At 39.6% G+C, this 16,622-nt stretch overlaps 1 protein-coding gene across 2 annotated transcripts in view; it reads left to right on the top strand.

Moving 5' to 3' along the window:
* Window positions 1-1,374: 1,374 nt before the first annotated feature.
* The window catches only part of SLC30A4 (solute carrier family 30 member 4), a 51,111-nt gene continuing 35,863 nt past the window's right edge, over window positions 1,375-16,622 (top strand). For both annotated transcript variants that reach the window (XR_013162385.1, XM_077127768.1), the window contains exons 1-2: window positions 1,375-1,542; window positions 1,719-2,223. Coding sequence is in view for 1 of the 2 variants with exons in the window: in XM_077127768.1 (XP_076983883.1) it covers window positions 1,833-2,223 (391 nt within the window). In the remaining variant the exon portion in view is untranslated. The remainder of the gene's footprint in view (window positions 1,543-1,718; window positions 2,224-16,622) is intronic.

Genomic DNA, 16,622 nt, shown 5'->3' with positions numbered 1-16,622 from the left:
ACAATGGCAGACTGAGCAATAGCTAGCAGAACTGCAAGCAGTACTTAGATTATAAATGGGTCACGTTTCAAAAGTATATTTGCCTATTGTTATAAATTCTGAATACCTAGAAATAAGACTACAAATGGTGGTTACATTCCCAGCCTATTCACAAAAGTCTATTTATTTAGCCTATTGCAAAGTTCAATGATAGAAATTATGACACTAGCCCGAAGGAAGGCCGGCAACAAAATGCCATGTGATGAGAGAGTACAAAAAGTGTCTTTCCTAGTACAGAGGAAATCTGACATAGAGTACATTTGCTATCTATTACATTATAACAAAGTATCCCCAAATTTATCAGCTTAAAACAATAGACATTTATAACCTCACACAGTCTCATCTGGGAGTAGATTAGCTTGGTGGTCCTGACTCAGGATCTTTCCAAGGTTGCAGTCAGCACTGGCTCAGGATTGACTGGGCCTGGAGGATGTGCTTTCTATATGAGTTGCTCACATGGCTGTTGGCAGGAGGCCTCAGTTCCTCACCACGTGGGCCATTCCCATGGTGCTGCTTGAGTGTCCTCACAACATGGCAGCTGGATTCTCTCTGTGCAAGTGATCTAAGTGAGAACAGGAGGAAGCTGGAACACCTCATGACCTCGTCTTATAAATCACACACCATCATGCCTACCATATTCTATTCCTTAGAGGCTATGTAATATTCAATAAGCACAGCCCACACTCACTAGGAGGGGAGTTAAGGGGCAAAATGAACACAGCTGTGAACACACGGAAGGCACATATATTTGCTGAATAACAACAGTAAACCTAAAGCAGGACACAAAACTGCTGACAACCATAAATAAGCCGTGCCCTTTCCAAGACAGCCTGACTGGGCAGCAAATTTTGCCAACCGGCCAAAGAGGAAGCTACTACTCAGCTTCTCACTTAGTGAGAAGGCGCTGGTTGTTTTTTGCCTAGTGCCTGCAACCAAAACCATAGGGCAGGTATCTGGAATGCCGGGCAACGACACCCAACCCCGGCGGGACCGTTCGAGCCCACCCGTTTGGCCCGCAGATCCCGGCTCGGTCCGCACATCCCTCCCAGTCTGAGAAGGTTGGAAGGGCCACGCGGGAGAAAGGGTCTCGCCTCGGGTAGGGTAAGAGGCAGCGACAGAGCACGCGGTTTAGTCTCCCGGGGCCGCAGACTCGCGTGCCGGGCCCAGGAGCTTGGACCCGGGCGAGGGGCGGGGAGACACGGCGCGCGCCTCTGCTCCGCCCCTCGCGGACGCTCATAGGCCTGTGCCGCGGGCCTGCATGTCCACCCTCCCACCCCTCCCTCCTGCGCCCAACCCGTTGCCGCTCCAGCGCACGCGCGCCGTCTCGCGCAGGGCGGAGAGAGGCGGTGGCCGCCCGGGACCTGTCAGACCCGGAGAGCGGCGGGCGGGTGCTACAGGCGCGAGGACGGCTCCGTGCCCCTGCTGTCCTGGGCGGAGTAGTTCGTGCCAGTCGGGCCAAGCCGGGGCGGAGAGATGAGCCGTGGCCCCGAGGCAGCGCCCCAGGTAGATGCGCCGTCCCCCTCGCGGATCTCGGGCCGGCGTCTACGGACGCCCGCAGCGGCGGCGACCCAGCGGACGCGTCGCCTCCAGGCTGGCCCTGCGCCTCCGCCGCGCGGGGCACTGGAACTTGCGGGGAATGTTGGGAGTCTTTAATTTTTAACGCGTTTCGTTTTCCGCAGGATGGGGAGGGACGCGTGGCATTGCCATCGGGAACGGGCGCTCCGGTGAAGTAGGCGCCGCCGACCGTCCGCCTGCCCTGAGGCGTTCCGCGCCGCCGCCGCTCGGCCTCTACCATGGCCGGATCCGGCGCGTGGAAGCGCTTCAGATCTCTGCTGAAGAAGGATGATGCGCCGCTGTTTTTAAATGACACCAGCGCCTTTGACTTCTCGGATGAGGTTGGGCACGAGGGGCTTTCTAGGTTTAACAAACTTCGAGTTGTGGTGGCGGATGATGGTTCGGAAACCCCAGGAAGGCCTATTAATGGGGCGCACCCGGCCCTCCAGGCCGACGACGATTCCTTGCTGGACCAGGACTTACCTTTGACCAACAGCCAGCTGAGTTTGAAGGTGGACCCTTGTGACAACTGCAGCAAACAGAGAGAATTACTGAAGCAGAGAAAGGTGAAAACCAGATTGACCATTGCTGCCGTTCTTTACTTGCTTTTCATGATTGGAGAACTTGTAGGTGAGTTGTGTTTCAACTCACTTTCCATTTACCTTGCCTGGAGAGTCTTGGTCAGGCTTTAGATAGGCATGATATGAAGTTTAAACTTCGTTTTCAGGAAATTTTGTTATCTAAGATACTGTAATCTCATGATGTGAAAAGGCCACATGGTTCCAAAGTGCAGATCAACCTGAGCACAACATAAACTTCCAGAGATAAGTTTTGCTTTCACCTAGCTCTCCAAACACTGTGCCATCTACGGTCAAGTTATGGACATTATCTTCATTGTGTATCATAGAACTTCCTCTTTTTCTCTCTCTTTATAGTCTGAGAAAACACCAGGTTAATTTTTGCAGCATTTAAAATAGTACCTGATTCTAAAGTTATTTAAAATCATAGAATTTTACAGTCTGAAGGGACTTACTGAACACCTGCTCCAACCTGCTTATTTTACACAAGAAGAATCTGAGGGCCCAGAGAGGGTCAACATGCTGTGAGGCCAATTAGATGGCTAATGGAGGAGCCACAGCTACAATCCAGTCTCTTGATTATTTCCCTATATTTCAATTTAAATGGTTTCTTTATTGTATTTTCTTTTGTATTTGTTTGCAAGAGATTTGCAAAATTAATGCTAAAAATAATGCCAAATAATAACATTATAAAATGAAAAGGGGTACCTAAAAAGAACCAGAGGGTTCATCCAGGATTTTCTGAACTTGGTTTTATTTTTCATGTTTTAATTATGCAAGTAATACATTATTACTGTAAAATATATTCTTATTTAAAAATTATTTTTACAGGCACTTTAGGGTAACTGCTAGTTCCTCTTATCTATTTATTTTTTATTGTTATATATTATATATTCACATACCATGTAGTCATCCAAAGTGTACAACCAGTGTTTCACAATATCATCATATAGCTGTGCATTTTATCATCACAATCTACTTTTTCTTCTTTTTTGTGAAAAACAACACTTATACAAAAAAGCAAGCTAACTCCTCTTTTTTTTGAGGGGGGGGTGCATAGTCCAGGAATCGAACCCGAGTTTCCTGCATGGAAGGCAAGCATTCTACCACTGAACCACTGCAGCCAAGCTTGCTCCTCTTAATGACAGTTTACAGAGTGACATTAAAGCAGGGAGATGATTCACATCTCTTAATGATAAACACTGACAGGAGCAGAGGTGGCAGTTCAGATTTAGGATGCTTGGAGGTTAAGTGAAGGAAATTTGTATGCGCTTTCTACCTCCTGTCATACCACTTTTCCCCCATGTTCCCTTCTTTCTCTTCCTGGGATTCCAAAGCTCTTTCTGACTCTAAAGTCTTCAAACTGGCTGGTTCTTTTATTTCCATGGCTTTCAAACTTTATTTGACCTCGTCATAGTAAGAAATAAACTAAACATTGTGACCCACATAGACATACAAACATACATGTACATATATATACACATATATGTGCACACACACGTATATGTATAACTGAAACAAAATTTTATCTTGTGCTGTATCCTAATATTTTTTCAACAGTGGTCCAAGCCCATTAAATTGGTTCATGGTTCACTAATAGGTGAGGGCCTGAAATTTGAAAAACACTGCTTTACATGGACGGCCCTTTCAGGTATTCTCTTGAATGGTTTCTTGTTGTTGTGTCTTATCTCAAAAACCACTTCCAAGACACCTTTTCTGTCTGTCTAAAGAAAACCTTCCTTCTCCCCTGCTGCCTCCCCAACTTTGAAACCACTCAACATCTGAAATTATCTTGTTTGTTTATTTACTTGTTTCATATTTCTTCCCCTACTCAAATATAAGCTGAATCCTGAGCATCTAGGATAGTCACTGGCACAGGGTAGACACTCAAAAATATTTTTTGGTTGAATTATTTTGTTAGAGAATTATGAATGTTTAAGCTGTAAAGAAATTAAAAGTCAGGAGTGAAGTTATGGTCAGATAAGGCACAGTGACTTAACAAAATTCACACAGCTAGAATATGGAGTCATTCAGACTTAGTGATTTTTGAAGTTAAATATTTAATATTTGAAGTTAGAAAATTTTTTTCCCTTTTAAATTTAAAATTTCACAAATTTTTTTCCCTTTAAAATTAGAGTTTTTTCACATATGCAAAAATCATTAAGATATAATTTTCCTGAGTTAGCATTTTTGAAATTTCTTATTTGGTAAAAATTGTTTTGTGAAAGTATTTCTTTGCAAATATTGACTTTACTTTAACTTTTCTTTTTGGCATGGGCAGGCACTGCGAATCAGACCGGGTCTCCGGCATGGCAGGCAAGAACACTGCCACTGTGGCACCGTTGCCCACTCTGACTTTATTTTAAAATATGAAAATCTTTTGTTGAACAATATAGAGATGCTAGTACTTAGCATAAGCATCAAGAATATTGTCCAGGATGTTGTACGCAATTGTATATAGTAAAGCATTTATTACAGTGTAAAAAGCACTTAGAAATAAAGCATCTTATGTAGGAAGTATGGGTTAATAAAAATGAAGCAATAAAGAGAGACTTGATTTTCAATCTTGGCTTTGCCACTAGCTTGCAATGAGACCTAGGACATGGCCCATTCTTTTTTTCCTTCCATTTAACAAGTTTTTTTTTTTTTTTTTTGAGTACTTACTATAGGCCAGGAACTGTGTTAACACATATTCTGTATATACAGTGGAGGACAAAACTATTATGATCCTTACTGTCTCAAGCATTTAATCTAAGACAGACATTGAACAAATCAATACAGATAATTAAACTTCAAATTGTCATAATTACCGTGAAGAAAGAGAACAATGTGCTATAAGAGATAGTAACTAGCCACATTATAGTTTAGGTTGTGAACCAAGTACATTTAAATTGACACATGAAGAAAGAGTAGGAATTATCCAAGCCAAGAAAGTATGGGAAGAGTTTTCCAGGTGAAGAGATGAGTAGGTACAAATATTCCAATTCTATAAAAGAACTGAAGCCTTCCAATTCTATAAAAGAACTGAAAAGAAAGACTAGTGTGGCTACAGTGTAGTGACCGAGAGGAAAAGAGACATGAAATGAGTTTGCAGAGGTAGGCAGGGGGACCAGATCAGGCAGGTCCTAATAATCATGTTAAACAAATAAAGATTTTATTTTAGTGCAATGAGAAGCCAGTGAAAGGTTTTAAGCAGGGGAATGGCATGACTGGATTTACCTTTTTTGAAAAACCACTCTGGCTGTTTGTTATATGGAGAATGGATTGGAGAGTGCAGGAATGAAAGCAAGTAAATTATTCCAGAGGTCCAGATAAAAACTGATTATGGTTTTAACTCGGGTAAATGGAGAAAAGGGTACTAACTGAGAAGCATATCTAGATGTAACTGACAAAATTTGCTGATGGTTTGAATGTGCAGGATAAGGGGAAAACAGTATCAGAAATTATTCTGAACTTTCTCACCTGAGTATATGAAAATATGGGCCTTTTATGAAAGGGGGGAGGGAACACAAAATTGGATTTAGTAATGGGCTCAAGGGTTGTTTTAGATATTTTAATATTGACGTGTTACAGCCCAGCTTAGACCTAACACCAAAGAATGTGCTTGGCACGAAGTTAGGCATGAGTGTCTTAGGACTTATGTACTTGAGAAGATCTTCCACGGTGGCTGCTGGTCATGGAAAATGAAGGTTAGCACGTCACAAAGCAGGCGGGGGAGTGCAAGGGCTTATGAGGTTTAGGACAAGGGTGTGGAGAGAACAGAGTTCTCGTGACACAGAGGGTTGGAGGTTTGCTATTGACAGTGATCAAGGGAGGGGAGTTTGAATGTTTTGTTTACAACACCATCTGTCCATTCTCTCCCCCTCCCTCAGGAGATGTAATGACCTTGAACTTCTGTCCCAGTTATTGTAGGTGGCTTATTCTCAATATGGAAGGGGAGCCAAGGCCAGGGGTCTCGACAGTCCACCCATGCAGCACACTACATTGACCATAGGACAGACATTGCATCTGTATTCCACAATGACAGTGTAAGAGACAGCACAACACCAGGAGTTTCCCACACAGCGATACCAGCCTCACAAAGAGATGCTGCTGTGGCCTAGAACGGGAATTAAACCATTTAGTCAAGGGGTTTAAGATTCTATTCCAGATTTTGTGATGCATTGAATTCTGCCAGGCCAGAAAGGTATCCCGCCCGGTCCGGTTCACAGAGGTCACAGTTTAAGGAAGGCCGTAGTGCCTGAGGGTGGTAAGTCTGTGCAAACCCAACATTGGTTCCAATCGTGGGCATGAGTTAACTGCTGAAGCCCACTGTAAGAAGGTGTTTGCAAGGGTGCTGTAGGCGAAGAAAAAGATATTTATGGGGAACAATAATGGTCTAACAATAGACGTGCTTATATGGGGAGTTTCATTGGTTGGCAACAAGGTGCGAGGCAAAGGAACATTATGGGAAGGTTTTAAATATCAGATATTTTCCTCTTGCAAATATTCAGAGTCCTCTACCATGATATCAATCATTAGTTTAGGCATAAGAAGGCTCCACATAGTTCTATATAAAGTTCCCGTGGGAATAGGAGGCCCTGGATTGGTGATAAAAATTTTAACAGGCATTTTTTGTGTTGGATTACAATATTTTGGGTGACTCGATTCCCCCGGGGTTTAAGGCTACCAACCGCTGCAGCAGTATAGGTCAGCACTAAGGCCAGAGGACTTCATTTTCCCCCGTTTCTATCGTCTGAGGCATAGGCTACAACAAATTATTACTATTCCCCCTTTTAGGCTGTAAAGCAGCTTGCCATTTAATTTGTACTCTCAGAGCCTGCATCAGTCCTACTGTTAGCATTTCAATAGGAGCTGGGGCTGCAGCCCTCACCCCACACCAATGCCCTGTTGCATTCAAGCAAGTCAAAGTCTGATAGAGTTTTTTAGTCCACTATTGCAAAGACCTCTTCATCAACTTTTAGCTGTTCCTTTAACAAACCGTTTATTCTTTGAATAAGGCCTGCACCTTATTGAAATGTCCATATAATGTCCTGATCCATGGCCCAGGATTGGAATATTTCCCCAGTGATAGGGGTCCCCCAATCACTGTCTCTCTCTGTGTAGGCACTATATCCAGAGCACTTACTTTCTCTGAACATCTAATAGTGGCCCTCTGGTTCACCTTCCCCCAGTGGGAAAGCTGACAACAGTCTTGTAGCCATGTTCTCAGAGCAGAAGGGGTCCGATACAATCCATGTGGGACTGGGACATGGGGATTTGTGACCAGCCAGTGTGTTTCATCTGGTGTGGTAGCTTATGCAGTCAGTGCAGGGGGCATGAAGGGCACTCTCTAGTGATTGTCCTCTAGCTGCTGGCACGTGATTGGCAGCTGGAACTTTTCACCATTGGCACGTGTCCCAGATGTCTTTCCACAAGTCTTGTCCCCAGAGGGGCCATGGACAGATGGACTTAACGACTGTCCATTGTTTCTGCTTCCAGGTTGCCATGTTTCTGCTCCCAGGTAGCCATGGAGGTTGTAAGGCCTTTGTAAACAGACCAGCCATCAGTACAGATAGTCACCATGTCTCCTAACTCATGTGCTGTTACTATTCACACCGCTCATGACACCATCTGTACATTCTGCCCCCCGACCCCCAGTCGCTCAGGATTTGTGATGAACTTCTGTCCTGGTCATTGTAGGCCACTATGCTGCATGCAGTCTTGTTCTCAATATGGAGGTGGGGCCCAGGCCCTGCATCTCCACAACATATCTGTGAATTAGCCAAGTGGAAATATCTAGTGGGCTGTTATATATACGAGCATTTTAAAATGGAAATATGTGGTTTGAAGCTGCTGAAGGGTCTAATGAGGTGAGACCTACAGTATCCTTTGGATTTGGTAAAATTTACTTGTTACTTTAACAACTGCCATTTTACTGGGGATAGAAAAGCTTAAAAGAGTGCATGTGGACATTTCTAGGTAAAAATGGCAAATTGAATTCATGAATCCAATTTTGCTCTTTTCTTGAAACTTCTCTTAAACTACGATAATGGGATTAACATATATATATCTCCACACAGATGAGGAAAACTGGAGTGAATACAAGAACAACAAAAATTTTGGAAAATGGGACTGAAGAGTCCCATTCTTAAGAGACTTAAGAAAGCCAAACCTAAGCCGGCAAGGGGAAAAGCCTAGAATCAACTGAGTTTATACTAGAACAAGTGGTTCTCCAGCTTTATTTTGTGTTAGAGTCACTTAGAAAGCTTATTAAAACACAGATTGCTGGGCTCTACCCCAAGAGTTTCTAATCAGTACATCTGGGATGGCGCCTGGGACTTTGCATTTCTAGCAAGTTTTGATATGCAGCCACATCTGAGAACTTAGTAGGAATGTTTAGTAAGAACAGAATGGATTGTACTAATCCCCCCTGGAAATGTGAATGTGAAGACTAAAATAAGGAAAACTAGTTAAAACTTGTTTGAAATTCTGTCAGATAGAGGCAGTATTTTGCACAGTAGTGTTGACTTGAAAATGACTGCAAGCTGAAACTATGCAAAGTGATCTTAGTAATCAGAAAAATTACAATTGTTCCATGATCTTTAAAAGTTTTTTCAAAACTTTAAAGGCTTCCTGTTAATTATAAATGTATAGAGAAATGAAAAACAGGAAAAAATTATTTAGTACATTGTAATTTAAAACATTAAAGTATTGAGACTTAAAGTTTTTTCTTTGTAAAATACTTATTGAGAGTAGTTTGAAAAGTGCTTACATACTTCTCATTGTATAACTTACAATATGAGCATCTTTTCTGTGCCTTGGTAAATTATACTCTCTTCTAAGCTTGGATCACCTTCCAACATTTTATACTTTGCACTGTCAATATCATGAAATATTGTCAATGTGAAATTTTTTGCCAACATCAATTCCTCTGGGATATCATCATCCTTTTTGTCACAATCACTTTTCTCTCTTATGTCCGTAAGTTCCACCTCATTAAGTTCCCCTGGCTGTATATATCTAGGCTCTTGAATGGCAGCAGTATCAATATTCTCACAATCAACTATTTCTTCTATAACTTCATTTACATTCAATTAAAATCCTGCAAAGTTACTTAAACAGAATAGTAAAAACCTCTGCCATACAGCATGCATATTACTCAATGTTACTTCCAGCCATGATGGTATCCTTGCGGTCAGCCCTTTCATATCTTCTAATCATAATCCATCTTCACTTCCAGATTGTCTCTTCATTTCTTTACTGCAGTTTCATCTTTGTGGACTAATTCTCTCTTTAATTTTCCATTTTTGAAATGTCACATGGATTTATCACTGGGAGACGAGGCAACACAGCTACACACTTAGCTGTCTGTGTGTGAATTGAGTAACAGATGCACAGTGACCCATCATTGGCAGACTTTGAAAGAAGTGATATGATTGGTCACTGATTCATGGTGGCACATCTGTTATTTACTTAGTGATTTGTGGCCTAAAGAGCTAGCGGTGAAATGAGTACTTTTTCTAATTACAGTTAACTGAACTTTGAATTATGTTGTTGGGGGACTGGGGTTACTTAAACTGTGATAACTGAAATTCATCCATTTTGGAACTGTGCAAAGCAAGGACTCCATAGAGTAACTCCAGGTCTCATTGAGGGTGGAAGATACAGTACTAAAAAAGGGGATGGGGATGATTATGTGAACATATATATATATATGGAATACTAAGATCTCCCTATATATGCCAATAACCGATCTTCGTTCTCCAGACAGGAGATGAAGAAGTCTTCCCTAGGAAGACTGATCACTTAAGAAGAAAATCCTAACGATACTGACATTGGGGTCTAGCCATATCACCTTATGATAAAGCTTAAGAGTTTACAACCCCTTCCCCTTGTGCTCAGATCTTTCAGTTAGCCTTTAGGTATCTGCTCTTAAATATGAGTAGAAAACTAAGGACCACCAAATTTCCAAAGAAAGCCTCTAATGTGAAAGATTGAGACTAAAACAGAGTAAAAGGAAATTTGGAATAAATAGACTATATAGGGAAAAGCATTCATAAAACTAAGTATATGCAGACTAAAGAATATATTTATGAAACTAGAACAGACTGCTTCAAAAAAGAGATTCACTTATGGATTATATATGTAGAACGGAATGATCAAAATAGTAATGTTTGCATTTATTTGATTTTTTTTTGTATTTAAAAAGATATTCATGGGACAAAAAGAGCTTCTGAACAATAAAGATATGATAGCAGATTAAAAAAAAACTTCCAATGAAGAGTTAGAAGGTGAATTAAAGCTCTCTCAGTATAGAAGAAAAAAAATCATAGATAGATAATAAGAGAGAAAAGGCAAGAAAATTAGAGCATCAGTCCAGTAAGTCAAGCAACCAAATAATAGCAGTTGAGAAGTAGAGAAAAGAGAACGGAAATCAGCAGCAGCGTAGTTTAAGAAACTACCCCTAGAACTGAAAGGTATGCATTTCCAGATTGAAAGAGTTCACAAAAGCCCCAAAACATGGGTGAAAATAGACTCACACCAAGGTACATCATTGTGAAATTTCACAACACAGGGAATAAAGATTATTCTGTAAGCTTCCAGGGACAAGAATAGGTCACACAGAAAGGATCAGAGAGAAGTGAATGGCTTTAGAATTCTCAATAGCAACACTGACAAAAGTCTATAGGCAATACCTCAAATTTGGAAGAAAAATTAATTCCAATCTTGAATTCAAAGCCATTAATCAAATGGGAGGGTAAAATAACATTTCAGACCTGCAAAGATTCAAAAATTGTACTTCCCACACACCCTTTTTAGGAAGCTTCTGAAACGTGTACTTCATGGAACAAAACTCCATACCCACTAGAATACCTAAAATTAAAAAGACTGACAGTGCAAAGTATTGTGAGGATGGATATTGAGCTGATAGAATACCATGCATTGGTTAATAGGACTTGTAAAATGGCACAACTACTTTGGAGGATAGTTTGACAGTTTCTTATCAAGTTAAAAATATATCTACCCTAAAAAAAAAATATATATATATATATATATGCACACACACGCACCCTATGACTCAGAAGTTCTACTCTTGAATATTTATACAAGAGAAATAATAACATGTCCTTAAAATGACTTGAAAGCAAATATTCATATTAGCTTTATTCATAATAGTCCCAAACTGGAAACAATATAGTGTCCATTGGCAGGTGAATGAATAAACAAGTTGTGGTATGTTCATGCAATGGAATACTACCCAGCAATAAAAAATAAAGGTGACAATAAAGGTGAATCTCAATAGCATTATGCTGAGCCAGAACCAAGAGTTTTGATTCCATTTATATGACGTTCTAGAATAGGCAAGTCCATTTGTAATGAAAGAAATCAGATCAGTGGTTGTGTGGGGTGACTGGGGAGAGATATCCTAGGACCGCAAGGATATTTTTTCTATCAAGATGATCTTTATCTTGATTGAGGTGGGGGTTACACAGATATACATGCTTGCCAAAAACTCACGTTCTGTACCCTTAATTGGGTGCATTTTATTGTATGTAAATTATACTTTAGTAGGATGTAGGGAAAATTCTATCGAAAAAAAGGAGTGAACCTAGAATGAGAAAGACAATAAGAAGTGAAAAGATCCTTAAGATGATAATTAAAGGAGATCCCTCTTAAGATGACAGGTATGCTTTCAACTTAAATTGCAAGCATTCCAAATTAGAGATCATAAGTTTCCAGAAGAAACTTACAAGAAGATAAAAATCATAGAATATATGATGTGATTGGATATCTTGAAAGGAGATTTAGATATCCTTGGGGAACTTAAAGTTGAATTATGGATTACTATGTAGAAAACTAAAAATGGGCAAAGACTGGAATAGATATTTCTCCAAAGAAGGTATATAAATGGCCAAAAAGCACATGAAATGATGTTCAGTCTCATTAGCTGTTAGGGAAATGCAAATTGAAACCACAATGAAATACTATTTCACACCCACTAGAATGGCTACCATTTAAAAAATGGAAAATTAGAGGTGTTGGAAAAGATGTAGGGAAATAGGAACACTTGTTCATTGTCGATGGGTATTTAAACTGGTACAACTGCTGGGGAAGACAGTTTGGCAGTTCTTCAGAAAGTTGAATATAGGCATATGACCTAGCAGTCCACTTCTAGGTATGTACCCAAAAGAATTGAAAGCATTATTATAATAGCATTATTCACAATTGCCAAAAGATGGGGGCATCCCAAATGTCCAACAAATGATGAACAGATAAACAAAATGAGGTATGTACATACAATGGAATATCATTCAGCCATAAAAAGAAATGGAGTTCTGATACATGTGGCAACATGGCTGAATCTGGAACATACCAGGTTCAGTGAAATAACCCAGAAAGAAAAGGACAAATATTATGTACTCTCACTGATATGAAAGTCAATTCATAGAGTGAGAAATTAAAATACAGTTTACAAGGGGTGGGGTGGACATAAGGAAAGGGGAGTTAATGCTTAAATTGTGCAGGGTTTCTCTTTGGGGTGGGGAGAAAATTTTGGTACGGGATAGTGTTGATGGTATTCCAACATTGTGAATGTAATTAATAGCACTCAATTATACATTTGAATGTGGTTAAAAGGGGAAATTTTAGATTTGTATATATGTTAGTAGACTAAAGATTAAAAAAAGAAAGCCATAACATATACAGCATGAACAGGGAACCCTGATATAAATCATGGGCTATAGTAAATAGTAGAATTATAATAATATTCTGCCATCAATTGAAACAAATGTACCACATAAATGCAAGTTGTTTTTGATAGTTGAGGGGAGCGGTAAAAGGGAACTCTGTATTTTCTGCTTGATTTTTCTTTAAACTTTTTAAAATATAAAATCTGATGCTAATTCTAAAACATTTAAAGCTATAGCTTAAATTTAGTATCCCCTTCAAAATAGATTAAAAATGGTTGCTAAGAAGTAATAGAATTCACTGACCTTTTTCTCTTACTATATTTGAAAGTTTAATTGTTCTAGTTTGCTAGCTGCTGGAATGCAACACACCAGAGATGGATTGTCTTTTAATAAAAGGGGATTTATTTCATTAGTTCTTCAGAGGAAAGGCAGCTAACTTTCCACTGAGGTTCTTTCTTACATGGGAAAGCAGAGGATGGTCTCTGCTGGCCTCCTCTCCAGGCCTCTAGGTTCCAACAACTTTCCCTGGGGTGATTTCTTTCTGCGTCTCCAAAGGCCTGGGCTGAGTTGTGAGTGCTGAGATGAGGTATGCTGAGCTGCTTGGGCTGTGCTACCTTGTGCTCTCTAATTTAAGCTACCAGCCAATTAAGTCAAATGTCATTCACTGCAGCAGGCACGCCTCCTAGCTGACTGCAGATGTAATCAGTAACAGATGAGGTTCATGTACCATTGGCTTATGTCCGCAGCAACAAAACTAGGTGCCTTCACCAGGCCAAGTTGACAACTGAATCTAACTACCACATTAATGAATGAGAAGCCTATAATGCAAACTGCAGAGGAAATATGATCTGCCTTTTGGATTTTTTCAAATTATTGTAATGTTACATTGGGAACTAATTTCAAACCAGGCATGATTATAGAAGTCTATAGCAACAGCATTTTTTTAATTACAATTTACAGTTCTTAGGCCGTGAAATGTCCAAAGGCACCAAGAGGAGGATACCTTGACTCTGAAGAAAAGCCACTGGCATCTAGGGTTCCTTTGTTATACAGGAATGGCAACATCTGCCAGTCACTTGCTCCTGGGCTCCACTGCTCTCAGCCTGTTTCCAGTGGCTCTCTCTCTGTGGGTCCTTGCTTCTCCAGGGACATCTCTCTGAGCTGTGTCCTGCAGGCCTCCTCTCAGCATCTCTGGGGCCTCTCTCTCTCTCTCTGTGTGCCCTTCACTTGATTTCATCTCTCTGCCCTCTGTATTAACTCTGAGCTCTCTGTGTTTTCTTGTCTTTATTCTCTTCAAAAAGGACTCCAGTAAAAGGATTACCACCTTGAATTTGGATGGGTCACATCTCCATGGAAACAACCTAATCAAAAGGTCCTGCCAACAATAGGTCTGCACCCACAAGAATGTATTAGAAGAACTTGGTTTTTCTGGGGGCACATTCAGATTCAAACTAGCATAGGGTCCAGCTTCATTCTTTGGTATGTACATATCCAGTTGTCCCAGCACCGTTTGTTCAAAAGACTATTCTTCACCATTGAATGTTCTTGCCATGCTTGTCAAAAATCATTATACATGTATGGGTTTATTTCTGAACTTTCAAATCTATTCCCCTGATCTATATTTCTGTCAAACCAGTTCCACACTGTCTTGATTACTATAACTTTGTAATAATTTTTGAAAACAGGAACTATGAATCCTCAACTTTGTTTTACTTCTTCAAGTTTTTTTTTGGGGGGGTGGCTATTCAGAGTACCTTGCATTTCCATATGAATTTTAGGATCAGCTTGTCTGTTTCTGAAAAAAAAAAAAAGGCATTGGGAATTGTTTCAGTTTTCAAAAGCTGCTAGAATGCAACATACCAAAATGGATTGGCTTTTACAAAGGGGGTTTATTAAGTTACAAGTTACAATTCTAAGGCTGTGAAAATGTTCAAATAAGGCACCAACAAGAGGATCATTCTCAGAGGAAAGGCAGCTGGTATCCGGGATTCCTCTGTCACATGAGAAGGCACTTGGCAACGTCTGCTGTGCTCTCTGGCTTCTGGTTTCAAAGGGCTCTCTCCTTTAGGTCCTTCTTGCTTCTCCCAGGGAGTTTTCTTTCTGAGGTCCCTCTCTCTCTCTCTCTTCCTCCATGAGCTCTCTTAAAGGGCTCCAGTAAAGGATTAAGACCTAAATTGAATGGGTGAGGCCACAGATCCATGGCAATAATCTAATCAGAAGACCCCACTCAACAATGGATCTGCCCCAAGGTTAGATTAGAATAACATTGCTTTTCTAGGGTACATAACATTTTCAAACCAGCATGGGAATTTTGATAGGGATTGCACTGAATCTGTGGATCAATTTGGGGAGTATTGCCATCTTAATATTAAGTTGTCCAACATTTGAACATGGGATGTCTTTCCATTTATTTAGGTCTAATTTCTTTTAGCAACGTTATTTTCAGTGTAGAAATCTTCTCCTTCCTTGGTTAAATTTATCCCTAAGTATTTTTTATGTTATTATAAATGAAATCATTTCCTTTAATTTCCTTTTTGGAATGTTCATTGCTATATATAAACACAGCTGATTTTTATCTATTGATCTTTTATCCTGAAACTTTGCTGAACTCATTTATTAGCTCTAATACTTTTGTGTGTATGTGTTATTCTTTTAGGTTTTCAATATATAAGCTCATATATCAGCAAATACAGATGGTTTTATTTCTTCCTTTCAACAGGATCCTTTCCTTTCTTTTTCTTGCATAGTTGCCCTAGCTAGAACTCCTGTACAATGCTGAATAACAGTGGTGAGAGTGCACATTAGCTCAGTTTTTCATAAATGGCCTTTATCAGGCTGAGGAAATTTCTTTTTTCTTACCAGTTTGTTGAGAGTTTTTATTATGAAAGCATGTTGAATTTTGTCAAATGCTTTTTCTATGTCTACTGAAATGATAGTTGAGTGGGGGGTTACCACCTTTATTCTATTAATACATTGATTGATTTTAATATGTTGAACAACCTTGCATTCCTGAGATAAATCACACCTGATCTAGTGTATAATCCTTTTTATATGTTGCTGGACTCAGTTTGCTAGTATTTTGTTGAGGATTTTTGCATCTGTATTCATAAGAATATTGGACTGTAGGTTTCTTGTAATGACTTCATCTGGTTTTGCTAATTAAGGCCTCAGAATGAATTAGAAAGTATTTCCTCCTCTTCTGTTTTGTTTTGTTTTGTAAGTACTGTGAAGTACTGGCATTCTTTAATCTTTTGGTTGAATCCAACAGTGAAGCCATCTGGGCTTTGCTTTGCTTTGTGAAAGTTTGTTTGTTTGAATTAAAATAATAATTCAGTCTCTTTATATGTCAATTCAGATTTTCTATTTATTCTTAACAAGTTTTGTTAGTTTTGTCTTTCTAAAATTTTTCCCTTTCACCTAGTTTATCTAATTTATTGGCATACAATTATTGATGAATTTATAATATTCAGTTATATTCCTTTTTATTTCTGTGAAGTCAGTAGTAATATCTGACCCTCATTCATTCCTATTTTAGTAATCTGGATCTTCTTCTTTTCTTAGCTATTCCAGATAATGATTTATCCATTTTGTTGATCTTTTCAAAGAACTAACATTTGGTTTTCTTGATTTTTTCTATTCTATATTTTATTAATTTCTGATCTAATCTGTTACTTCCTTCTGCAGCTTGTTTTGGGCTACAGTTTTCTCTCCTTTTTTTTTCTAGATTCTTAAAGTGGAAGGTTAAGCTATGATTTGAAATATTTCTTCTTTTTTAATA

Source organism: Tamandua tetradactyla, chromosome 14 (assembly GCF_023851605.1).
Source record: "Tamandua tetradactyla isolate mTamTet1 chromosome 14, mTamTet1.pri, whole genome shotgun sequence".
Taxonomy (NCBI): domain Eukaryota; kingdom Metazoa; phylum Chordata; class Mammalia; order Pilosa; family Myrmecophagidae; genus Tamandua; species Tamandua tetradactyla.
The sequence above is the reverse complement of the archived record's forward strand: the minus strand, read 5'-3'. Positions and strand labels throughout refer to the sequence as shown.